This window comes from Haliaeetus leucocephalus, unplaced genomic scaffold (assembly GCF_000737465.1).
Source record: "Haliaeetus leucocephalus isolate CR32 unplaced genomic scaffold, Haliaeetus_leucocephalus-4.0 Scaffold439, whole genome shotgun sequence".
Taxonomy (NCBI): Eukaryota; Metazoa; Chordata; class Aves; order Accipitriformes; family Accipitridae; genus Haliaeetus; species Haliaeetus leucocephalus.
In genome coordinates this window covers 2,852,662-2,878,041 of record NW_010972875.1, presented here as the reverse complement: position 1 = coordinate 2,878,041, position 25,380 = coordinate 2,852,662, and the positions used below count along the sequence as shown (strand labels likewise).

General features: G+C 40.7%; 2 protein-coding genes across 3 annotated transcripts; both read left to right on the top strand.

Moving 5' to 3' along the window:
• Positions 1-160: 160 nt before the first annotated feature.
• LOC104836090 (toll-like receptor 1) lies at positions 161-7,608 on the top strand. Of its 2 annotated transcripts, XM_010574439.1 has the most exons (3): positions 161-707; positions 3,731-3,895; positions 5,316-7,608. In XM_010574439.1, exon 3 carries the CDS (start codon positions 5,379-5,381, stop codon positions 7,341-7,343), a length of 1,965 nt encoding a protein of 654 aa, XP_010572741.1. In that variant the 5' UTR covers positions 161-707; positions 3,731-3,895; positions 5,316-5,378; the 3' UTR covers positions 7,344-7,608. The 2 variants fall into 2 exon arrangements, with proteins under 2 accessions (XP_010572741.1, XP_010572742.1); XM_010574440.1 differs by lacking the exon at positions 3,731-3,895.
• Positions 7,609-15,827: 8,219 nt separating this feature from the next.
• On the top strand, positions 15,828-18,284 carry LOC104836089 (toll-like receptor 1). Its single transcript, XM_010574438.1, has one exon. The coding sequence runs from the start codon at positions 15,828-15,830 to the stop codon at positions 18,282-18,284; it is 2,457 nt and encodes an 818-aa protein (XP_010572740.1).
• The last annotated feature ends 7,096 nt before the right edge of the window (positions 18,285-25,380 follow it).

The following is a 25,380-nucleotide window of genomic DNA, read 5'->3' as shown; positions in this document are numbered from 1 at the left end:
GGCAGGAGGGGTAAACACGGCTACGCTGGTGGGAGAACGTTCGTGCCGAGGCCTTTTAAGTATAAGTGAGTCGCTGAGCTGGCGTCAGCTTTGGGTTTTGGGGTTTTTTTAGTGTAGAAAGTTTAATGCTTCCTCAAAGCGAGCTGCAGCTAACCACCTACTGAACTGTGGGGCTGCGGAATTAAACAACTGAGATTTAGCTTTTCAGATGCCTCTTTGCGCCTTTGTTGTATCTGTTTACAGGAGGCGCCGCTAAAAGAAACCGGGAGGTGGGTACACACGTTTCCAGTAAGTTAGTGTCAGCGCCGGGCGCCCGCAGCTGCGCGAGAAATACTTGGTTGAGCAAGAGGATTGCAGGCTCTTGCCCAACAACCTGTGGTTCTTGTCTCTGTCTTAATTCCTCACGCCCTTTCCTCTTTTTGCCGCTTCATTTTAAGGCGAAGCATGCCTTTCTACAGCAATAAAAGGCAGTTCCACGATTCATCATAGCATCCTCTCTGTCACTAGTCTTAACTTTGCTGAAGAAAGAAAGAACTGACTGTTGCCACAGGAAGCAAAATAACACATGTTGTGGAATCACTGAGAAGAGCTGCTATAGGAGGTCACAAAATAAAGCCCCAGTTCTCAGAAGCATGCTTCACAAATATGGATCATGCTATGTGACTTACAGGCTTATCAGGCAAAAGTCTCTGAAGTTTCCTGTAAAGGTAGGTGGTAGCAGAGCAAATGTTTGTATCAGTAAATAATAATTTTATTTTGAAGGCATTTCAATGAGAATTTAAGTATCAGGGCATGCTGGTAGTTCTAGCATCTTTTAGGTTAATTTATGTATGTTTAGATGTATTTATTGAAAATGAAATCTAGAATGGCCCTAAGGATTTCTCTCTGCTTTTCAGTGGAGCTTGTGGAAGAGTAAGGGCAGTGTCTTAGGAGGAATCACGATAGATGCAGCTCAGTAGCTAGAGATTGTTTTTCCCCATGATGGATGGTAATTTTGACTGTAAAGTGGATCTTACACTGTCAGTTTTGCAGATTCTGTACAAGGCCATGCATGTTTTAGAACTGCGTGTTAATCACTATTGTAATGTAAAGTTACTGCTTCAGGATGAAATTAACATTACAAGTGCGTAAATGTGTATGTCTGTCTATTGGGATAGAACGATGTATTCATTTCCTAAGTTCCTAAATTACTTTCTTGAATTTAGCAGTTGCCTTTTCTAATTTTCTTTCTCTTTCACTTTTCAGTAATTAATTTCACTTGTATTTTCTCACTGTGGTAATATTGCAAATGGTTTTGGAATAAATGAGCAATAGAGATTGAACACTTCTACTCACCTCAGATTTCACTGAAGTTTGTTATTACTCTGAGTGTCATCATCTTCCTAATGGGTTTCAGAAAAGATACTTGCCTTTTAATAGATAAATATAAAGCAAAGATGGAAGGAAACAACTGCATTTGGCTACTTTTAACAAAACATACAAGTATGCATAACATTTGAGGAATATATTCATCTTCTTCCAGTGATTGCACTGGTAAATCTGAGTGGTAAATATGAGGGCTAATGGCATGCAATTAATGGTAATATGCTTATTTTGCTGTTTAACATATGCTTTATCTATCTTTATAGTATGTAGATAGAACTGGAGAACTCAAACTATGCCAGTGGCCATCTCATACTGTCACTTAATTGAAGAGACACTGTCAAATAAGAGTCTCTAATTTACAGCAGTTATTACATGTTAACCAAGTGTATGTCTGGTTCTGTAATCATTAGAGTAATAGGTAGATTATATTCAAGCAGTTAAACCGTTATATTCCCAAACAGGAATGAATGTTTGGTAAAAGCAATGTCTTGCCTTGGGATTTTATCTCATCCTAAGGATGGATAGCAAAATCTTTCCAGCTAAGAGCAGACAACGGTGAGGTTTTTATGTAACAACATTATAAGGTGTCATTTGGAAACTAGCTGTGAATGCTATTGTCTGTATTGACAGAAATGGAGAAAGAATCATAGAGTACCACCATAAGGCTCATCAACATAACAGCAGAGAACACGAATTGTCCATATTCTGTCACTTACTACCTGTCCTATCTTTCCCTTTGGTTTTTGGATGACCTCTTTTCACTTGAAGCTGAGAAATGAAATATGATTTACAGAATAAGCTTTAAAGTGAAAAAGTCATTTTTAAGATTATTTCCTCTTCTTCCAGAATAATTGAAATGTTAAATCATGAATGTTTTACGGTATGCTAACCCGGAAAGGTAGTTTGTAGTGTGACAGTTCTGTATTTAGATCTCAGCTAAGATTGAATTTCTGACCAACATTACACAGAAATAAAGAGAGTCTGGTTTATGTCTTTGCCAGGACAGCAACCCAAGTGTTTGGGCATTCAGTATGGAAGTTGCTGTTCTGTTTTAATTAAAAAAAAAAAAAAGACCCCACCCACTGTTTCCATGTCCAGTATTTAATCCAATCACAACACTGCTGGAGCAGGAGGGAGAGATTATTTTTCCATTCCCATTAAATGGAAATTAAAATAAGACAAACAGCACTTTTATAAACCAGCCATGATAAGAATTTGACAACTAAATTGGTAGAGCGAAATGGAAAAAAAAAAATGCATATAGACTTAGACCATTATTAAGTTCAGAGAGGAAGATGTTTGAATTTCAGTGTAAAACTTGCTCAAAAGAAGTACTTATTTTCATATTAATTTGATGAAGACAGAAAGTTGTTAAAAAGATTTGTTTTCCCTGCTTAATCTATTGTAAAGCATGAAAACACGTAGTTCAATAATAATTAAATAATGGGGAAATTACAGTAATGTTGTATGTGGAAAATACATCTGGAGGAAAGCAAATGCCGTTTCATAAGCTGTCAGTAGATGGCACAAACATTTATATAAAAAGTTTGGGCATTCTTAAGTATTGTTACACAGTAGGATAAAGTTTTCTTTTTGTCTTTTCCTGACTACATTTTCTGCTTTTTCAGAGAGCATGGATTTCTGGTGAGAGACACTTAATTTTATAGATTTTATGTGGTTGCTTGTTAGCTAAAACTTTTATATTCTGCATCTTATGTGAAAATGCACCATGTTTTCTATAGAACATTATTAGCAAGTGTATGATGTACTTTCAAGCGTATGGGTAAGAAGTGAGACTAAAGTTGCTTATGTTCAGTAGATTTATCCAAAGAAACTGGCTAAATAGCAGTCTCTTCGTATTAGCACGACACCCGTAGTTAAGGGGGTCACAGTGATTTAATGGAAGTAGTTTTTCTACAGTTCAGGAGTGGATCTAACTTGATGATATGTTTCATCCATGTGAAAGACGTATTTTTAACATTTGAGTTTTGTATTATGCTGACAACTTGCAAAGCGCGTGCCTTAATACTGAACCATCAGAGCTCAATGCATTCTGTACATTTCTTATATGAAAGTTTAGTCAGTTTATACTGAGTTTATATTGGAAAAACTCTTAAAACCTCAATTTTTATCTCTTCTCTCACTCTTTAAACAACAGGACAATTTCTTGCTATGATCTTGGTTTGCTTACCCTACTGGATTCCTTCTCTGCTTTTATCTTGGTAATGATCTTTTTGTCAAGTTTGAAGACTTGAGGATACTTTCAAATTAAAAGGGATATGACTGTAAAGGATAACTTCCCCAGTGTTAGCCCCCAAATCATGGGTCGTGTGTTATAACAGTTGTTAATTTTGTTGCTTCATAGGATATTCTAAAGAAAGTTTGAAGGTACTCGTAAATAATTTGACTGAATGCCAGGACGTAGGAAGGAGAAAGAAAATTAAGCACATGTGGAAGAATTGTATCCTTCTTTCACCTAGTCCCTGGATATTGATGAAATTTTGTCCTAAGAAGAAATAACGACTTGAAGGTAGATTTTTTTCAGATTTGTCTTGAAGGTACATGTTTTGTTTGATTATATACACATTAGTAGTATTGCCCAAACAATCGGAAGAACAGGATAGAGGATGCTGATTATCTTTTGTTCTCTGCACATGACCAAATGCCTTTTGAGGGCTGTGATGGTAAAACTGCATAATTTTTCCAAATGAAAGTCTTGAAAAAGGCTGGAAAAGTTTTGCCATATTGCCCCATTATTTCTGGATGATTTCCAAGCCTAGTTTCATGCATTCTTTACAAAAGGAGAACTCAGTGGACTGTTTTTTGTTGTACTGTTGAGATTTCATAATATAGGTTATGTTAGATTAAGAGAATGTATGTTTTAGACACAGTAATATAATTCTAAGAAAGCGTGTGGAATGGTTAATGGTACAGAGAATGTAGTCCTCAAGGTTGTAGCTTTAGTCCAACAAGTGACAGCTATTACTGTCTCATTGTAGAGTCACCAGGAATCATTGTAGAGGCACTAGAAATATAAACTTACAGTTCAGCCATTTCAATATCAAGGGAAAGTTGAAAGCCACTGCAGTCATGAATAAGCACTATGGAAAGCTTCAGACAACAACTACGATTTAAAAGTAACGGGAGGAAGAGGGGAAGAATGTTCTGAGGAAACAAGAAGAATTCAGAAATCTGGAAAACAACTTTAAATCAAGATTTACACATATAAAAATGTTCAGTGTGTGTTTGGCGTCCTCTGTGTACACCTAACAAATCAGACATGGGGACACCCCACTTTCAGAGTCTAAGTTCAGGAGATGCTCAAGCCCAGACAAGAAGCAAACTCTTCTGTGGACTTTCCCATAGCATAAATATAGAACATCCTATCCCCCTTCCCGGCCTCCCCAGTTAAAATAAGCCCTAATGACCAATCTCAGCTACCTAAAGACATTCAGATTTTGATTCACTCTCTTGAACCTCCATCCTGTGTTTCAGTCCAGGTTTTATAGTCACAAGTCCATTTAAAAAAATGTATCTGAGTCTAGTTCATATCCTTCAAGAGAGAATCTGAGGAGAGGATGACCATACTGACCTCAAATATTGTGCTTTCTGATCAAAGTGTATTATACAGTTGTGGGAAGCCTTCATAATACATTGAATCACAGCAGTAATTCTGTAAGTAAGCAGCAAATTCTAGTCACCTATGAAATAAAACTTGTTTTGTAAGAAACAGACCCATTATATATTAAGTACAGCATATTTACCAAATAGAAATTTCAGTGGTGTTCGAGTGCCTCTCCTGAATGATAATAGGTGCCTTCGTTGCTTTTTGAGTCAAAGAGAGAGATGAGAAATTGGAACCTTAAAAAGATCAATCTCTGTGATGGCTCCTGCATAGCCACTTAATGACATGATCTGGGTTTTGTTTTTGTTTCTTTATTTTGCTACAGGATTAGAACAAAGATGGACAGATAAGAGAAGTATTGAGCATCTCCAAGGAAACAGAAACCAGTATGACAGAACATATGAGATCTCTCAGAAATTTTTTTCTTTACAAGTGTCTGTTTGCATTAACTTTTTGGAACTGTGTCAGCCTGTCTGTGGAAAAAGAACTCTTCACATCTGTTTCTAACGAAGATGGTTCTGACAAAAAAATCAAGAGCCTGCCATACCTCTATACAAATAGTCATCAGTCCAAAGCTAATTTTGACTGGGTTTTGATACAAAATACTACAGAAAGCCTATCGTTGTCAGAAATCACAAATGACAATGTAAAAAAATTAGTAGCATTATTATCTAATTTCAGACGAGGCTCCAGGTTACAAAATCTGACACTGACAAATGTGACAGTTGACTGGAATGCTCTTATTGAAACTTTTCAGGCTGTATGGCACTCATCCATTGAATACTTCAATGTTAACGGTGTAAGACAATTGTCACACATAAAAAGCTATGACTTTGACTATTCAGGTACGTCTATGAAAGCGGTCACACTGAAGAAAGTTTTAATCACAGATCTGTACTTCTCACAGAATGACCTATACAAAATATTTGCAGACATGAATATTGCAGCCTTGACAATAACTGAATCAGAGATGATACATATGCTGTGTCCTTCGTCTGACAGTCCCTTTAGATACTTAAATTTTTTAAACAACGATTTAACAGATCTGCTGTTTCAAAACTGTGACAAATTAATTCAACTGGAGACATTAATCTTGCAGAGGAATAAATTTGAGAGCCTTTCCAAGGTAAGCTTCATGACTAGCCGTATGAAATCACTGAAATACCTGGACATCAGCAGCAACTTGCTGAGTCACGATGGAGCTGATGTGCAATGCCAGTGGGCTGAGTCTCTGACAGAGTTGGACCTGTCCTCAAATCAGTTGATGGATGCCGTGTTTGAGTGCTTGCCAGTCAACATCAAAAAACTCAACCTCCAAAACAATCACATCACCAGTGTCCCCAAGGGAATGGCTGAGCTGAAATCCTTGAAAGAGCTGAACCTGGCATCGAACAGGCTGGCTGACCTGCCGGGGTGCAGTGGCTTTATGTTGCTGGAGTTCCTGAACGTAGAGATGAATTTGATCCTCACCCCATCTGCCAACTTCTTCCAGAGCTGCCCACAGGTCAGGGAGCTACAAGCCGGGCGCAACCCGTTTGAGTGTTCCTGTGAACTGCAAGACTTTATCCGTCTGGAGAGGCAGTCTGGGGGGAAGCTGTTTGGCTGGCCAGCGGCGTATGTGTGCGAGTACCCGGAAGACTTGCAAGGAACGCAGCTGAAGGACTTCCACCTGACTGAACTGGCTTGCAACACGGTGCTCTTGCTGGTGACAGCTCTGCTGCTGACGCTGGTGCTGGTGGCTGTCGTGGCCTTTCTGTGCATCTACTTGGATGTGCCGTGGTACGTGCGGATGACGTGGCAGTGGACGCAGACAAAGCGGAGGGCTTGGCACAGCCACCCCGAAGAACGGGAGACCGTTCTGCAGTTTCACGCGTTCATTTCCTACAGCGAGCGCGATTCGTTGTGGGTGAAGAACGAGCTGATCCCGAACCTGGAGAAGGGGGAGGGCTGTGTACAACTGTGCCAGCACGAGAGGAACTTTATCCCCGGCAAGAGCATTGTGGAGAACATCATTAACTGCATTGAGAAGAGCTACAAGTCGATCTTTGTGTTGTCTCCCAACTTTGTGCAGAGCGAGTGGTGTCACTATGAGCTGTACTTTGCCCATCACAAATTATTCAGCGAGAATTCCAACAGCTTAATCCTCATTTTACTGGAGCCGATCCCTCCGTACATTATCCCTGCCAGGTATCACAAGCTGAAGGCTCTCATGGCAAAGCGAACCTACCTGGAGTGGCCAAAGGAGAGGAGCAAGCATCCCCTTTTCTGGGCTAACCTGAGGGCAGCTATTAGCATTAACCTGCTAATGGCTGATGGAAAGTGGTGTGGGGAAACAGATGAAGAATCTTTCTAATGGAGTTTCTTCCATTTTTTCTTTGTGAAGCAATAAATGCTTTATGATCTCCATTGGTTGTCAATGTATTTAACTTTTTGTTACAGAACCTTGTTTCTACATAGTTTTCTGTGCTGCCTCCTAACGGTAGGCAAAATTCAAGTTACCTCACTGGAATTCTCTTGCAGTTGATACAGAGATAGCAAATGACAAATGAGTTTGGATGTGCATTTTGAAATACAGTTTGAAATACCGTAGTGAATTTTTCTCAGCAGAATAAAGCCTGGAGCAGTTGGTACAGTCATGGAAGAGTGCTTGAGTTGCTGAAGAGGTTGCAGAGCTGCATTAATCACAAAGCTTAGGCAGCTTCATCACAGGACCCCTTTTGCTAAAATTAGTTTGCAAGAAAAAAAATAACACATCCTGAGAAGATGTCTAGAAGGCCAGAGTCTGAGGTGGTTCCTGGGTAGTGTTTTCTCAGATTCAGTGAAGCTTGAAAGGATAGGACCCAGATACAGGACTCTGAACGTCCAGCACAGGTGGACAAAAATGGCCATGCCACAAAAGAGGACTGAGTGAGGGTTTTTTTCTTGAAAAGAAAAATAAAAAGGAAAGATGAGCCGCTTCACGTTTTGGGGCTCGTAGGTTGGTACTGCTGCGAGGGAGGAGCAGTGAATTGACAGTCAGGGCTCTTAATTCCCATCCTCTGATAGAGTCCTGGTACCCTTTTGATCCTGAGAGATACCCTGAGCAAAGGGACTGAGAGGGTATCATCTGCAGTAACAGAACTACCTTCATCATCATTGACTATATCTTGAGAAGCTCTTGACTTTACATTATGCTTTTTTTTTAGCTTTCTACTTTTTTGCTTCTCACCCATATATCTTTACGCTTATTATTAAAAGAATCTGTCCTTTTCAGGCAAAACAGTATCTTTTGCAGCACAGCGACGAGTTCTGATCAGAAACGCAATAACCAGTCAGAGGCTGAAAAAATTTGCCAGGTCTTGGGACAGCAGATAAGACCCTCTATTCACAGAGTCAGAAAGACAAGCTACATTTACAATATTTGCTCTCCTTTGTAGAAATACAGCAGGCCCCTCTACCTGTTGTCGGGGTTAACCCCAGCCAAACAACTAAGCACCATGCAGCTGCTCACTCACTTCCCCCCACTCAGTGGGATGGGGGAGAGAATCAGAAAAAAAAGTAAAACTTGTGGGTTGAGATAAGAACAGTTTAACAGAACAGAAAGGAAGAAACTAATGATAATAATAACAATAATAAAATGACAATAATATAATAATAATAAAAAGATTGGAATATACAAAACAAGTGATGCACAATGCAATTGCTCACCACTCGCTGACCGATGCCCAGTTAGTCCCTGAGCAGCAATACCCCCCAGCCCCACTTCCCCCATTTTATATACTGGGCATGATGTCACATGGTATGGAATACCCCTTTGGCCAGTTTGGGTCAGCTGTCCTGGCTGGGTCCCTTCCCAACTTCTTGTGCCCCTCCAGCCTTCTTGCTGGCTGAGCATGACAAGCTGAAAAATACTTGACTTGGTCTAAACATTACTTAGCAACAACTGAAATCATCAGTGTGTTATCAACATTCTTCTCATACTGAATCCAAGATATAACACTATACCGGCTACTAGAAAGCAAATTAACTCTCTCCCAGCTGAAACCAGGACACTGTAGTGGTGTGGTTTGGCTTCAAGAAAACATGGCTGTGCTCTGACAAATATTCACAATTGCTGAAGATGATGACAGCAAATTTCGTCTTTGTCTCCAGAAGGGGAGGTGTTTGCCATCTGGAATACCAGACTTAGATGACCAGAGAGTAGTAAGTTTTCCTTTCAAAAATGTGTTTCAACGGGAATACAACAGAAGAAGGGATGTTAAGATGAAATCCTCATTTAGTATAGCATTTTATCTCATTCTTGTCTTCCATTATTATTAACAAAATATATTAATTTTGATTTTTTTTGCCTGAGGTCTAAGGAGGCTGAGGTCTCTTGAAGTCTTGAACTGCCAGCAACTGTTTATGATTTGTAGGGGAAAGGTCAAATTTAACACCTTTAGCCCTGTCATCCCACTCAGCCTCGAAATTAATATAACACACCTATTATAAAATTGCAGGCATTTAATTCAGGACAGCAGAAACAAATATTTTCTATGCTTCCTCCTTCCCCTCCAACTAATGCTTCAGTGTATGAGTAATTTAACCCGTAGAAAACTGAAGATGAACAGACTTAGCTTGGTTTGCCTATCCCTTTCACACAACCAGGGGCAGCTGGATTGTTACATGGTGGCTCACGTGAAAATTTTCTTTGAAAGCCTCAGAGTTTTAGGTCAGTAGCCCTTGAAACTTCAGTAATAGAGTTAACATCCCCTGTTGTGTGTGAAGCTTTAAGAACTCGTATTGCTGCTTCTGTTGGCAGGAGGACAGAAAAACCCTCTGAAAGTCAGAGAGTGCACCAAGAATCCTTCCTGTTATTCACGTGGGAGCACATAGCTGTTACCAGAAATTATTTCTTTCTTTCAGGAGTGGAAGGTTTTAGCAAGGGTTTGCTTGCCACTTTGGAAAGAACTTGGGAACTACGTGACCTCTGGCAATGGAGCTGATGCGATCATAAGCAGAAATATGTAACTGCAGGTTTCTGGTATATGTCCAAAATCCTTGAGTGAATAATGTTGGAAGGGGCTTGTAATGAGCATGGGGAGCAATTAAAACTTGTGCTTTGGAACCTGAAACACACATGCTATTAGGTTTTTGTCCATGGTATGTGCCAGATAATTGATAAAACAGCTACACATGCAATGAATTACTACATCTAGTTTTTCTGATTCCACAGGAGAGAATGAGTTTCTCAGGTGATACATATCAGAATATTTCAAACAATTATTTTAGCCTCTGCCATACTCTGAACACTTTCTATAAAACCAGTTTTAGTCCAAGAAGAAATTGCCCATACGTGGGGCCATGTGTAGTCTCACAGCCCATGTCAGCCACTTTTTCTGCACATTTTGGAAAGCAGCTACCCTTTTCTGCGCACCCCGGTGATGTGAGTCTGCAGCTGGTTCTGCACTGCAATTGGTAACTGCTAATGCACTCCAGTTATCAGGAAAATGAGTGTGTAAATGTATTCTGATGTCAGATACCATATCAGAGCAGATTCCTGGCATCTGTCTAGTCATCTTGGTGACTAGCAGGAATGCTATTTTTACATATATAGTAATATCAACTTACAAAACTGATAACATGGGGGTTATACACCCTCCAAAACCTAGAAAAAGTGCAGAATGAAGTGAAAGTGTAAATGTTTTTATGTATATTTAAGTAGTGTGTAGTATGAAGGAAACTGAACTGTGACAGACTGGGAGTCCTGACACAATCTGGGTTGCCCTGCTGAGAGCTCGGCTCTTTTTCAGCTTTAGAAATGTTACAAAGCATCATCACTGAAGTTCAGCTGCAGAGGGTTAGAGCAGAGAAAGGCGCTCAAGGGAAAAGAATGGGACTCCGTGGGAGGTGAGGCATTCTGCTGAGGGGAGGGTTCAAAACCTCTGTGAAACCTGTGGTTTTACTCAGGGCTTCAGTTTGGCTGTTTTTTCTTTCAGAAACATTTACTGAGATTGACTGTAATGCTCATTTGTAGTCACTGTTTGGTCAAGAGGAAGCAGTACTGATAAACCAATAAATGAGGAAGTTCTGTGTTCTGCAAGGTGACTCTGTGTTACCAGTCTGATTTCCACAGCTTTGATCCTTGTGTCTGTTTATGCCCAAGCAAAATAGGCTTGGGCATAAATGCAGTACAGTCTCTGCTCACTTTGACTTGTGGCGGCATTTAGCCCTTGTTTCACCTACCTGACACACAGGGTTAAGTTGTGACAATGAGAGTTACAGTTGAAGGTAAGGTCCTCGATATGACCAAACACTGGCAGTTCCAGTTGGAGAGATTCTTCACACCTTTGGGCACGGTGCTGGTCCTGACTGGCTTCTCATACCCAGCCAAGCGTAGCTACGGTTCCCCTCTGGGTAAGTAATCACAATATATAGGCAGAAGTGTGAAATGTACCTTGAGGAAAGGCTGTTTGTGAAGACAGGTGCTCATTGATAGAATCAGCTGCAAAAAACCCCAACAATATAAACCTCAGCAATGGAACAAGGTATGTGCATGAGTGTATGTACGCTGACTATGGAAAGGATGGTATTCAGAGGGTACATTTCAGGATGCATGAACAGAAATACACTGATTTTTAGTTTTTGCCTATCATGCGAAATGACTTAATCAGTAAACCGAAACCAGCCCCAAACAAAGCTTTGCTGAATTGGTTAGTAAAAATAACATTATGCAATGTTCCTAATTGTTTAACAGAGGTATTCAGGAGTATCAGTTTTATTTTAACTAGTTGTAAATTTTTCTTTATGGCAAACTTTATTTGAATGTATATTAAAGTCTGATAAAGAAGGGCAGTAAGGAAATTAAACATACTACAACTAAAGGCTTAGATACTTTTGCTTTTTACAGCTGTGTGTGCACTGGAGTCAATTCTGATGAAAGCTGACGGTGTATTTGTTTTTGTCCATGCAGCAAAGTTTTTTCATGGATTATATTGGAAGTAAAACTGCCACTGGTTTGCATAATTGGGATATTATTGTTCTGTCAACAATAGTGCCTTAGTCTATTCATTTTCATAGATTAATGCCCAGCAATGGGAACTTCCTCTTTAACTCGAAGACAAGACAGTATCAGCTGACAGGCAGAGTCTTGCTGCTTATTGAGAAACATTCATGATCCCTGGTCTTGTCTTGGGTCACGAATGTCTCCGAGTTTTCTGTAATGTATTATTCAGATTCACTGCACTTAGGAAAGCAGAATGGTTTCAGTTCAGTTTCAGTTCAGACTATTTTACTCATCAATCTAAAAATGAAAACTAGACATTTTCTTTCAGCAAAGCAAAGGGTTAAATTACTCTTTGCAAAATTGAAAAGGTAATTGCAAAAGAAAAGTTTCAAAGGAATCTAATGCAAGCTTGAAATATAACTGGCACTGGTGTCTAGAATAAATTTTCATACTTTGCAGCTTCTTTAGCTGAATCCTCTCTTGCCTTCAACTCTCCTCCAAGGCGCTGTTTTATGGGGTGGAGTAAGCTCTAGACTGAGTCCAGAATGGGCCCAGGTGCCCCCCTCTTCCCCTAGTTTGCTCATACCTGAAGAATTAATTACATACTTCATGAATTTAATCTTAAAATTCATTAAGATTAAATAAATCTTCATTCATTTATTCATCTCTGCTTCTTTCTTCCTTGCTAATTAATCTTACTGAAGCATGTTGTGTTAGTGTGGAGGCTTATAGGACTGAGGTGTTGGGTTTGGTTATTTACATCTGCCTTTGCAATGCACTCGCTCTCTGCTCTGTTGATTTGCTCGCTAGGCTCCTGCCCTTGTTCAAAATGCTAATTGAATGGCTGCTTTATTGGATTCCTCTATTGCCAGATTGCCCTACATTACTGTATTCTTCGTGGCTTCTTTACAGCTTTCATATCATAGAGACTACTCTCTATGGTTCATTGTGTATAATTTTTTGAAGGAAGCTACAATGTGGGGTATCCCTGATAACCATCCAAGGCATCTCTAGTGTAAAGATTGACCTGTAAAGGTTTTGAACTGTGCCAGTTTGACCCTGTTACCAGCTTTTGAGATCTAAGCTTTTGCCATCTGTCAGTGTGCTACATTAATTAGTCTGCTTGCTGAGGAAAATAATTCAGTGGGGTAGAGCTCTGCAAGAGATTTTGATACAAAGAGAAGTTGGTGGTGGGGGTTCTGCTTCCTCTTTTCTGTGTATGCAAAAGAGGAGATGCAGTTGACAAATTTCTAGAATGTGTGTAACCATGAGAAGCAGACATGAAATTAGAAATGCGGAATTATTCAAACAGTCTTGCCTTGGTGAATATTCTGTACCACAGATCGGCTTATTTCCTCCTAAACTGTACAGTTATGTAAATATTACAGAAGTAAATGTATTTCGAGTTCGGACTGTTAGAAGTTTCCTTTTATTGTGCTCTTAATACCTGCATTGTAGGGACATTTCGTTAATTCTTAGAATTATATAACCTATATAAGAAAACCTTGTTCTTTCTACTTCTCGAGGTAGTAATTATTAAGGAATTAGCATCTCATGTGAGATTCCCTAGCTTGAAGATTACATATGTTTGAAATTCTGTTCTGAGGATGTTAACCAAGTATGCAGAGGAATTTTGCTGATTCTTCACTCAGAGGTGGATTCCATGCACAAAAGGTGAGTTATATTTGCTCCATTATTTACATTTTTTTCTTTTTGTTATATCTGGTTTGGACTCCATCAAATCTCAGGTGCTGGTCTTTCTTCACTGTTGGAAGATATTCTTGCACTTTGAAATTTCAGTGAAAATGCTCACCTGTATGTTGAATTTCAACAAAGAAGAAAGGGAAAAAAATGCTTGGTATGGCAATTTTCATTCTCATCCAACTCTAATACCATCATAAGATAGTGTTAGAGGGGTAACTGTTGATCCTTAGTATTGCTTTGCTAGACATACCTGCTTTATTCTTTGACTGTGGCACTCTTCATTGCTATACAGTGCAGATCATCCCTTGTCGCAGTGTATAGCATAGCATGCACAGTAAATTAAAACTCATCTGGCAATGAAGCACAGACAGAGAATATCTTTCTGGTTTTTTTCTCCCTTCAGAACATTTCTTGCTTTGTTCCTGGCATCCCTTTTGCCCAGGGAGAAGTTCCTCCAGATAGTTCCAGATCAAAGTTTATTTGATTCAAGAGGTTCTTTACCAGCCTGGACTCTGAAGAACAGGGTCAGCTGCTCTTTGAAGGAAGCTGGGTCAGATTTGCTTGTCTTGGTTGTTCTTGTGAGTGACACTGTACTTTGACCAGCCATCCCAGCTTCATTTCTATTCTGTGCTCAGATACCCCAGCACAACTTTCTGAAGGCAGAATTTGACCACTCAATTGGATTCTACTGAGGTAGAAATTTATACTTTACTGATTTATTCTTTTATTGCTTTTGGTGATGTTAATTACATGTATTTTTGCTTTACTTATTTAGAAGAAAACTTGGTTAAGCTTCATAGGAGACTTGGAGGAGAAGGGATGAGTATTTATATCAGTCAATCAAATTATTAGAGACTAACACACATTATAACCTAGAACTGAAAAAATAGGCTTTTGGTTTTTATTTAACAAAAGATTACACAGGGGCAGAATTTTAAAACTGTTTTTTTTACAGACAAAATCAGAACAGGAAAAAAAAAACCGGGGATGTTAGTCTCCTGAAATAGTTTATGAGTTGCTCATACTTCAGGTTGTCTGTGTGTTGCGTTAAATGCGTGACAACACGAGAGTAATGCCCAGGTCATGGTTTTTCATGATAGGACTGATACCTCTCCAAATCTATGTAGGCTATTGATAGACATGACCAGATATTAATGCTGCTGAACCATTTTCCATATCCACAAAATCTTTCCCTCCCTGTGTTTTTTGATCCGTAGAACTAGACTCTTTGTCCCTCACCATTTCTAGAGAGGTCCTTTGTCAAGCTGCAATGCTGGGGTAATTTGGAAAATGTAGAAAATTTCCTAGGACACCTAGCAAATCCTGCAGCCTTTGGAAGCATCAAGTGTTTTCTTTCAGATTTTGGGTACCACTGCTTCATATATAGTGTCCAGTGATGCTGTGATTTTCCTATGAGTATGCTTTTGGCTAGATAGGCGTTACAGTATTCATGAGACAGTATAATTCCTCCTCAAGATTCTTGGCTTACTGGAATAATGGACCCCTATGTCTTTGTGCTATAGCAAAGACAAAGCTGATCAGCTGCTTTGATCGGCTGACCCTGAGGGGGTGCATGGCCATGTCCCGGGTCTTTGGAGTGTGAAGAGGAATATCCTTTGGCTCTTCTGAGTGAAGAGGTTGTTTTTGCACCCATTTCTGTGAGGGTCCCCGAGGCTTTTGGAGTTCTGTCCCCAAATGTGTGTGGACATGGGGTGTATGGGAAGAGCAGATGGGAGGCTTGTTCTGTTCTCCTTTACTCCTAAATGCATTGATGTCTGTTTGTACCGGTCTTGTATTTTTCAAGGTCGTTGAGAAATTTGTATTTCTTAACATCCCTGTGGTTTTTTAACATACCACTGATTGTATTCCTTCCATTATAAAGGAATTAATTTCTACTAAACTGAGAAAATAAATAATTGGAATTAAAGAACGGGGGTGAGGAGGATTGATAAGAACTTAGAACAAAAGTATGTAAAAATAAAGTTTTTATTACATAAAATTTCCATTTTATTTTAGCAATAAAAAGCAAATTCAACAGTTCAACAATTTCAGCAAATTCCACGTGTTTTCTTTCCATAGGGCTGGACTCATCACTGAGACATATTGAACAGAAAATGAAGATTTGCTTCTGTGTTTCTGTAAAAAACCAAGATAAACCTGGAAAGCACAATGAGACCCCTTACAAATATCTATGTCTTTGCTTGTGTCTTTATATTCATGCTATGGAATAATATCCAGCCAACTGTGGAAAATGAATTTATTGCAAATTATTCAAGCACTTTGCTAACTAATGTTCCAAAAAACATTCCAGTCCATACTCATGTATTAGATATATCACATAATAGGATCTCTGGACTTAGTATCTCAGAATTTATTTATCTTTCTGACCTTCAAGTATTAAATCTTTCTCATAATCTAATTACAGAGCTTGACTTTAGTGTCTTCATTTTTAATGAAGATTTGGAATACTTAGATTTATCTCATAATAATATTTTGAAAGTTTACTGTCAAAATCTTGCATATCTTAGACATTTAGATCTTTCTTTCAATAAGTTTACTGCCCTGCCCATCTGTAAGGAATTTGGGAACATGTTTCATTTGGAGTACCTAGGATTAAGTGCCACAATGATACGAAGGTCAGACTTCAGGTCTATCATACATTTGCAGCTGTGCACTGTCTTCCTGACCTTAGAAGACTTTTCTCTGTATGAGCCTCAGAGTCTGACAGCCTTGAATACAAGGAGCCTCCACATTGTTTTTGCAGCAACCCAAAACTTCAGTTTTTCCCTCCTGTATGATGGAATGAGCACTTCAGAAAACTTAAGAATCGTTAACTTAAGATACACCTTGAGCTACAAAGATTTCCCCTCCCCTTCTTTAACACTTCTGAAGAAAATCAAGACAACAGCTCTCAGCCTTGACACTGTGGACTTACAATGGACTATCATTTTGCAAATTTTCCTGCTTATTTGGTACTCACCCGTGGAGCATTTGACTGTGAGAAATTTGACTTTTCGGGGACCACTGGGGGAGCTGACTGAATATGAATTTCTACCCTTATTAAGCTCTCTGGAACAATTAATCTCTTCGGGTGGCTCCATGAAGGTGCTAACTTTGGAACATGTCCGTAATAAGGTTTATTATTTCAACCAGGAGATTCTATACAGACAGTTTTCAGAGATGAATATTGCCAGCTTGACAATATATGATGCATATATGCCACACATGCTTTGCCCCAATAGAACGAGCTCATTTCAGTATTTAAATTTTTCTCACAATGCCCTGACAGATGAATTGTTCCAGAATTGTGGCACTCTGACAGATCTGAAATTACTTATTTTGCAGAGGAATAAATTTGAGAGCCTTTCCAAGGTAAGCTTCATGACTAGCCGTATGAAATCACTGAAATACCTGGACATCAGCAGCAACTTGCTGAGTCACGATGGAGCTGATGTGCAATGCCAGTGGGCTGAGTCTCTGACAGAGTTGGACCTGTCCTCAAATCAGTTGATGGATGCCGTGTTTGAGTGCTTGCCAGTCAACATCAAAAAACTCAACCTCCAAAACAATCACATCACCAGTGTCCCCAAGGGAATGGCTGAGCTGAAATCCTTGAAAGAGCTGAACCTGGCATCGAACAGGCTGGCTGACCTGCCGGGGTGCAGTGGCTTTATGTTGCTGGAGTTCCTGAACGTAGAGATGAATTTGATCCTCACCCCATCTGCCAACTTCTTCCAGAGCTGCCCACAGGTCAGGGAGCTACAAGCCGGGCGCAACCCGTTTGAGTGTTCCTGTGAACTGCAAGACTTTATCCGTCTGGAGAGGCAGTCTGGGGGGAAGCTGTTTGGCTGGCCAGCGGCGTATGTGTGCGAGTACCCGGAAGACTTGCAAGGAACGCAGCTGAAGGACTTCCACCTGACTGAACTGGCTTGCAACACGGTGCTCTTGCTGGTGACAGCTCTGCTGCTGACGCTGGTGCTGGTGGCTGTCGTGGCCTTTCTGTGCATCTACTTGGATGTGCCGTGGTACGTGCGGATGACGTGGCAGTGGACGCAGACAAAGCGGAGGGCTTGGCACAGCCACCCCGAAGAGCGGGAGACCGTTCTGCAGTTTCACGCGTTCATTTCCTACAGCGAGCGCGATTCGTTGTGGGTGAAGAACGAGCTGATCCCGAACCTGGAGAAGGGGGAGGGCTGTGTACAACTGTGCCAGCACGAGAGGAACTTTATCCCCGGCAAGAGCATTGTGGAGAACATCATTAACTGCATTGAGAAGAGCTACAAGTCGATCTTTGTGTTGTCTCCCAACTTTGTGCAGAGCGAGTGGTGTCACTATGAGCTGTACTTTGCCCATCACAAATTATTCAGCGAGAATTCCAACAGCTTAATCCTCATTTTACTGGAGCCGATCCCTCCGTACATTATCCCTGCCAGGTATCACAAGCTGAAGGCTCTCATGGCAAAGCGAACCTACCTGGAGTGGCCAAAGGAGAGGAGCAAGCATCCCCTTTTCTGGGCTAACCTGAGGGCAGCTATTAGCATTAACCTGCCAATATCCTTTGAAGCAAATGAGGAGCAGAGTGATATTACTTCTCCTAGTAGTGTAAGTCAGTATGTGAATAACTGACTTGACTGTCTTGCATTAAATTGTTATAATAATTTTTTAATAGTTTTTTACAGTATTCCTAGTTTGTAGCAAGATGTAATTGTGATACATACAGAAATTGCTATTGCTCATTCTAGTCGTGAAAGTAGTCAGAAGTCTTCTGTAGTTGCCCATCATCAACAAAGAGAAGGGGAGGGAAATTTTCATAGTGACTGCACTTATTTCTGTGAACTTGGGTTGCCTTTGTTTTGGACTTTGCCCATTGAAAGCTGTATTTTAAAGTAACAAAAATAGTGTTTGGTTCAATGTCATCATGACTGTCAAGGCATGCATTTTATCTTTGTTGTGACATGGATGCTCTGGGGTTAAGGTGGTAGGCATCTGCTTCCTTGGGTTTAATTAAATAATACAAAGAAGAAGAAAACTGTTATTTAAATCCCTTCCTGTACATTGGTATAGTAGATGTCAAGGGTACCTTCAGCCTGTTTTCTCTTCCTGGAAATCTTTCCGTTTGTCACAGACAGAGATTTTCCAGGGTAAGAGCTGAAAGTTGGAGCCATTAATGCCTGTTTAATATTCTTCTTCCTTTGCTGTACTAAACATTCCCACTTGCCTAGATTTACCTACCAAGTCATGATTTCATAGAATTTGCTATTCCTTGTCTTCAAAATAATACCTGAACTCATGAAATATTGATACTATTACAATATTGCTGCTTTCTGCTATGATCATATCAAGCTATGTTAGGTTGCTTGTTTTTCCTGTTTTCTAAAGTGTAGAAGCTTGATGTTTGGAGGTGAATCCCCTTTTATCTCCAGATGTTCACTGAACTCTCTTCCCTTGCCCTTTTAATCAGCAGGTGCTGAGGGTCATCATGCAAGTGAAAAAGGAGTAATTTGCACTGGGGAGTAAATTCTCTGCTAAAATAAAACTGTTTAAACTAATGGTATTTATTGATAAGAGACATCTAATAATTTGCTGTGCTTGGATTTAATTTGACAATATAATAAACATCTCATTTTTTATCTGTTATTAAATCTCCTGGTGTCATTTCACTGGTGATGAGGACTTGTGTAATTATACTTACAGCTTAAGGGAAATGCAAAACCCTTTGATCACAACCGTGAGCAGCATGTGAGGTGAGCCACCCAATAAGAGGATGCGATCCTTAACCCTCGCCGAGGCGGCTGACCGAGCACCTGCCAGGTGTGTGTGGTGGTAGCTAGATGAAGCAGTGGATGGGAAGCTATGGGAGAGCTTCCCAGTGTCCAGAGGTGCTGAGACATCACTGTGCACCCACCTACCAGCTCAGGTTAACTGGGTGTTGCAGTGGGATGCTAGGGACCTGGTTCTCAATGTAGAGCTTTGGAAAGAAGGGCTAAAAACCTCTATTAAGTCTTAATTTCAGGCAAAGGGAAGTTGGCTACTGATTTCTGTGATAACACATAACTGAGATCCTCCCCCTCCCAAAGCCAGGACCAAGATTTCTTTGTGTACCTTAAAAAGTGCTGCTAAACGCTCAGTACTTCAGTGGGAGCTGGTGGATGCGGCATGCTTGAAAAGCAGGTTATTTATGATGAGGGCAGATGTTCAAAGACAAAGAGGAGCTTAGTGCTCTGCAGGAGTTCGAGTCAGGAGGGCTTTTCCCTACCCTGAGAGTCACTCGTGCTTCATGCCAACCCAACACAGTGGCCAGGGGCATTAGGCACCATGGGGCACTGCTGAAAGTGCATCGCAAAGCTTGTGCGCCAGCCAGCCAGTTACAGTAGGCTGTGAGGGGCTTTCCGCAGAAGTAGTGACGTTAAACCTGGGGCTGCAGCCTGAACGCACCACTGGAGCTGCAATGTTTCCCTCTTAAGAGGTTTTTCCCAACCGCACAGCATCCCTCTGGGTGCAGGTTCTTTACTTCCTCCATAACATTGCTGTCTGCTCTTAGGCTGTTGCCTGTCTAAGCTTTAGTGGCTTCTTTATTTCGGCTACAGCCAGAGTTACACCCGTCTATAATTTAAGGCTTGTGTGCTACACAGCTCTCGGGTACTGAAGGAACTGTTCAGTTGCAGAGGCCCGTGCACATTAAGCTGGTTAGGAGTTTTGTAGCCTTTACCTCTCCAGGGCTCCTCTGCGCTTTACAGTGGAGAATGCTACCAGAAAACCTGTGCCCCTCTTTCCTGAAAGATTTCTCCCCCTCTCAAGCGTTACAGTCTAAGGACATGATTAGCATTCAAACTTAGTGGTAACGTTTTAAGGGGCACATATTTTGTCCTGTTTACTAGATGAGAAAAGAGGAAGTAAAATTTCTCAAATCAGGCTTTCTGGTCTCTGTAAATGTAATGCATCAGCAAACTGGGTTTTATGTCCTAAATAATGCACAGGGTCTGGGCTGTGGAAGAGTCCCTCACCTTTAAGACTGTTTTGAAACCTAAATTGCAGGTAGGTGTGAAAGGAATAGTTTCTCAACTCTGTCATGTATACTGTTTTAGGATATTAAACCTTTAACACCCCCTTATACTCTGGCCTTCCTACCTCAGAAATCTTTCATGCACGTGCCAAGTATTTTAGTTATTTACTTATTGTACCATACACTGCAGCTGCTTAAAATACACTTCTGAGTTCCTTTGATAAAGCAGATTAATTTTGTTGTTTTTTGTTTGTTTGTTTGTTTGTTAATGTTAGCATTTGATAGTGTTTCTCATCTCTTCTCTGTTGGAACTTCCGTTTTCTTCTTCCCTGAAACTCTGTTTCTCTCAGAGGATACATAAAGTGTCAATTATTTTTTGTTTTGGCCAAAGGTAGCAAATGCTTTTCTTCACTGTTTTTTTATGAGGCAATATGCTGTTGAAGACCTTTTTTAAAAAAATGTGTTCATAGAGCTGCTTCTTGGGAAGAAGTTTGCAAGACATGAGTATCTGGTTGAACTCTTGAAATACTGCCATATTAATGTCCGCGTTTATAAAAATGATCTCAGGTGCTGCTCTCACTGATCTCACAGGCCTGGAAGCCCACATGAAAGCAATATTGTGCATCGACTTTGTTAACAGTGTTCGGCCAGGCCAGAGTTTTAATTGTAGAGGGTATGTTAAAAGTGTTTTTATGGCTAAAAATTGTCCTCAAGACACAAAGATCAGTTTTGAATCCTTGAGCAGATTTCTCTGCGTGACAGGATCTGACTCAGTTGTAGAAGGTAAAACAGAAGGAGCAGCTTCATTTCTTAACCACGAGAAAAGAAACAATTTCTTAAAGTACAATCACGTGAGCTTAAATTTTGCCTTTTTCTCAGCCTAAGGGTGACACCCAGTGGCCGATTAAATTATCGCTATTTCCTGAAAATGATAGCTCACGCCCGAAGGCCTGGGACGCCTCTTGCCTCCCAGGAAAGCTGAAGCAGATACTCAGATCAGCCCGGCACACGCAGGACCCTCCTGGGGGGTGTGCGGGCTCGAGGGGACAGGTCACAGCGGCGCTGGGACTCGGTGCCCCCACGCCATCCGTCCCTCCCGCCCAGGAGGCTGTGGAGCGCACAAACTGACTGGTTCGCTGGCCAGTGAACCCCTAAATTCAACGGCGTGGTGGGAACACTGACTCTGGCTTTACAACCAGCAGCCCCGGTTCTCGAGCAGGACGCCAAGAAATACAAGCCGGTCGTTTCCTCACATTCTCTCTGCTGTTTGCGGGGTTTTATTTTTATGCCTCATTTCTGCTGTAGCTCCTTTCCCTTCTGTATGTCACCACGGCATAGCGTAGGTGCTCACCAGGCTGATCTGCTGGGTCCCAGGCAGCAACAGACCAACATCCCGATGCGGTTACCTCAGCGGGAATGGAAAGCGTCGAGAGATGCATAGTGAATTCAACTGGGCTCACTCTTTTTAGGCATCTGAAGAGGCGCGAAGAAATAAAAACATTCTGCGGCAGCTCTACCCGTCACCATCACCGTCTCTCGGCAAAGCGCGCCCGGATTCGTGCGCGTCGACGCGTTGGCAGTCTGCGCTGTCTGCTCTGGCACCCTGGCCTGGGAAAGGGCCGTGGGGGTAGAGCACGGCTGAAGGAGCAGGCCCAGACCACCGCTCTGCAAGTGCTAAAACCCGCAGAATCGCGTGTTTGGCGCTCTAGACTCCACAACGGACGAGTTAGAATGCCCTAATTAGAAGCAAGTAAACTACTTTTGTGAGTTCGCCACCAAGCGCAGTGCTGGGCACAGCTCCTCCCCAGCACGGGGGCGAGAAGTGGTGTGTGGGCTACCAGCTCCTGCCCTCGGTCATCTGTGGGGCAGGGACACCACGCGGAGAGTGCCCGGGCACTGCCGAAGGGTCACCCGAAAACCCTGGTACCCGTGCCACTGCTCTCTGTCGTACAGCGTATGACGACGTGACCACGAACAACATTCCGAGGGTTTTATTAACAAGTATAATACATATGCATTGTATACTAAATATAGTATGAGGACTGTACAGTACAAATTTATGTTCACAGTTTGACATGACAAAATGTCATTACTGAATTCCCATTGGACTACCAAAGTAGAAACAGTGAAAGTACATTAAACGGTCACATCTTTAGTAAGAAAAGATTACCAAAATGTCTCTGTATTTGCAAGTTATAGTAATGCACGCTAGAAACCTTTAATTACCCATTCAGTCTTATTAGCTTATAAAATATATTACATTTTATTAAAAAATTTCTGCATAGTTTATACAAGTATTAAAGTAAATATAACATCCCTGCTATATTTGCAGGTGAGAGATGCTAAGCAGAAAGATTATTTTGACCCTCTAAAGTACATTAAAAAACAGTGCTAATATCTGTAAAATATAATGAAAACTGGTGTAGCCCTCTTAAGGTATGTAAAATGCTTTCTAATTTTTTATAGAAAAGGATTTGTATTCATCTACATGTTGCTAACCTTGACAGAGACAACAAGATGTGGCATTAGGAATATCACTGCAGAGTAGCAGTGTATATTTAAATAAAGCCACACACATTAATAACTGCTTAGCTTTTTGCGATTGTCTTAGAAACTAGTAATTTATTATAATCAAATGGCTTGAACAGGCACATTTTAGCAAAACAGTATTACCTGTTACACACTGCACAGTGCAATACTGCTAGGGAAAAAGGTGGGATTTTTAAATATACATGTGCTGCAGGACAAGGGTTTTCTATCTTTGTATCTAAACTGGCTTCTCTTGAGGGCAAAGATGGAAGGACTGGCTTTAAGAAGTATTTAGTTGTGTATATTTAAAAATTACAAGATATCCCTCAAATCAAGATTTGCTAAAATGAATCAATGAGCCAGTTAAGAAGATGTAAACTCACATTTTCAGCTGAGAGATGAAAGTGTGTGTTTGACTTTGACATCCCACAAAAGACACCACAGACACAAGTGAAATATCCTATAAGCAAGGCATTTACATGAAATAATGCCAAATATTTATATTTAATATTTAAATTTCTGTAGTTCTAAATCACAAGGCACATGGATAAAGATATTTTAAAGTTCTATTGAATGTCCACTGTATATGTCCCCACAATTAGCAAAAATATTTTCAGGAAAAAGGTACATAGGCTAATGAACGAACATGACAAATAACCTAGCTTAAATTCTCCAAAGTAACTCTTAGTTACAAAGAACTCCTGCTTTTAGAGTACTTGATTTTAGAGTTCTAATTAAAAAAAAAAAAAAAAAAATTAAAGAAAATATTTTGTGAAAGCCTTAAAAGAGAAATAGAGCATTGGAAAGAAATGTTCTTTAAACATGGCAAATTTCATGCATTTGCATTTGTTAAGCTAAAAATGGGACCAATTGCCATTGAGCTGCTTATGTCTATAGGATCTCATCTGCTTTTTTCCCTAGAATATAATAGAGAATTATTTTCATCCCAGGATACTAAATGTCTGTAGACTTGTGACGGTTGCTACGGGGGCTGTACACAGCCTCTCGGTCAGCGATGTGTCTGCATTCACGGAACTGCCATCAAAACCTAGAGCCTAATGAAGGCCAATTCTGCTACCACTGACAATAAAAATATCCACCCCAACCCCCCATTCTACAACAGCTGCTCATTAATATAATTCTGTTCTCTGCAAGTTCCTCAATGTTAGTTACAACCTGGCCTACCAAAGAAAGACTGATTAATCTCCCCAGGTTTTTCAGCTCCATAGATAAGCAGATGAGGGCCAGTTATAAGATCTGGTGTAACTTCCCTCAGTCCTAGCGAAGTGCTGTAACAGAGCACGTGGATCTTCCTCACAGAAGCTTTGCAGCACTGTTTCCAGGCCTGCTTTGCAAATCCTTGTCCTCCCCTTTGTAGAGCACATGTTCAGGGCTCTATTCCTTAAATAGCCGGTTCCAGACTCCTACACGTAAGCTTTGTTAAACAACTGGAACAATACTTTCTGTTTTACAGCAACTGCCGTAGGAGCGTTTTTCTCCTCTCCAATTCTGTGGGTATGAGGACCTCAGCAGAACAGCTGGAAAACACCTATCACGACAGGAAGGCTCCTTGCACTCACACTCTTCCATCTGCAAGATTTTTCCAGTTTGCTGTTGGACTCCACAAGACGTGGCAGCACAGCCTACCTGCTCCATTAGCTGAGATATACCCACCTGCAGATGGACACTCCACCTGCCTCCTCCTGGAGAGTTTAATGAAACTCCTCCTCCCCTCAACCCTCCATTTTCCGAGCAGGTTTTTCCAAGAGCAATGAAAATCTTGACTTTAGTATGTTGAGTTTGCAGGGAATGGTGTTTACCTTACATAGCGGAAAGAAGAAAACAACACCGTTGTTTGAGAGCCTAGGGAAATACATCCTGTTTCCTTGCAGTACCATGAAGTCTGCCAGCTAATAAAGACAGAAACCTTCCTTTCAGCAGGCTTTCAGAGGCAGGAACATTTCTAGGGTCAACTGCAGGTTGCTTGAATTCAGTTTATTTTATCTATTGAGTTGTATTTGCTGACATGGGTGTTAACACTGGCTGATGTGATACTTTAAGGCAAAACACATCCACAGGAAAGCTTCGTCTACCTACCGTTGAGAGACTACCAGAGTCACAAATCAGAGTTATCAAAAGGATGATTTGATATACGTTTTTATCCAAAACAGATAACATGGCTCAATTTAT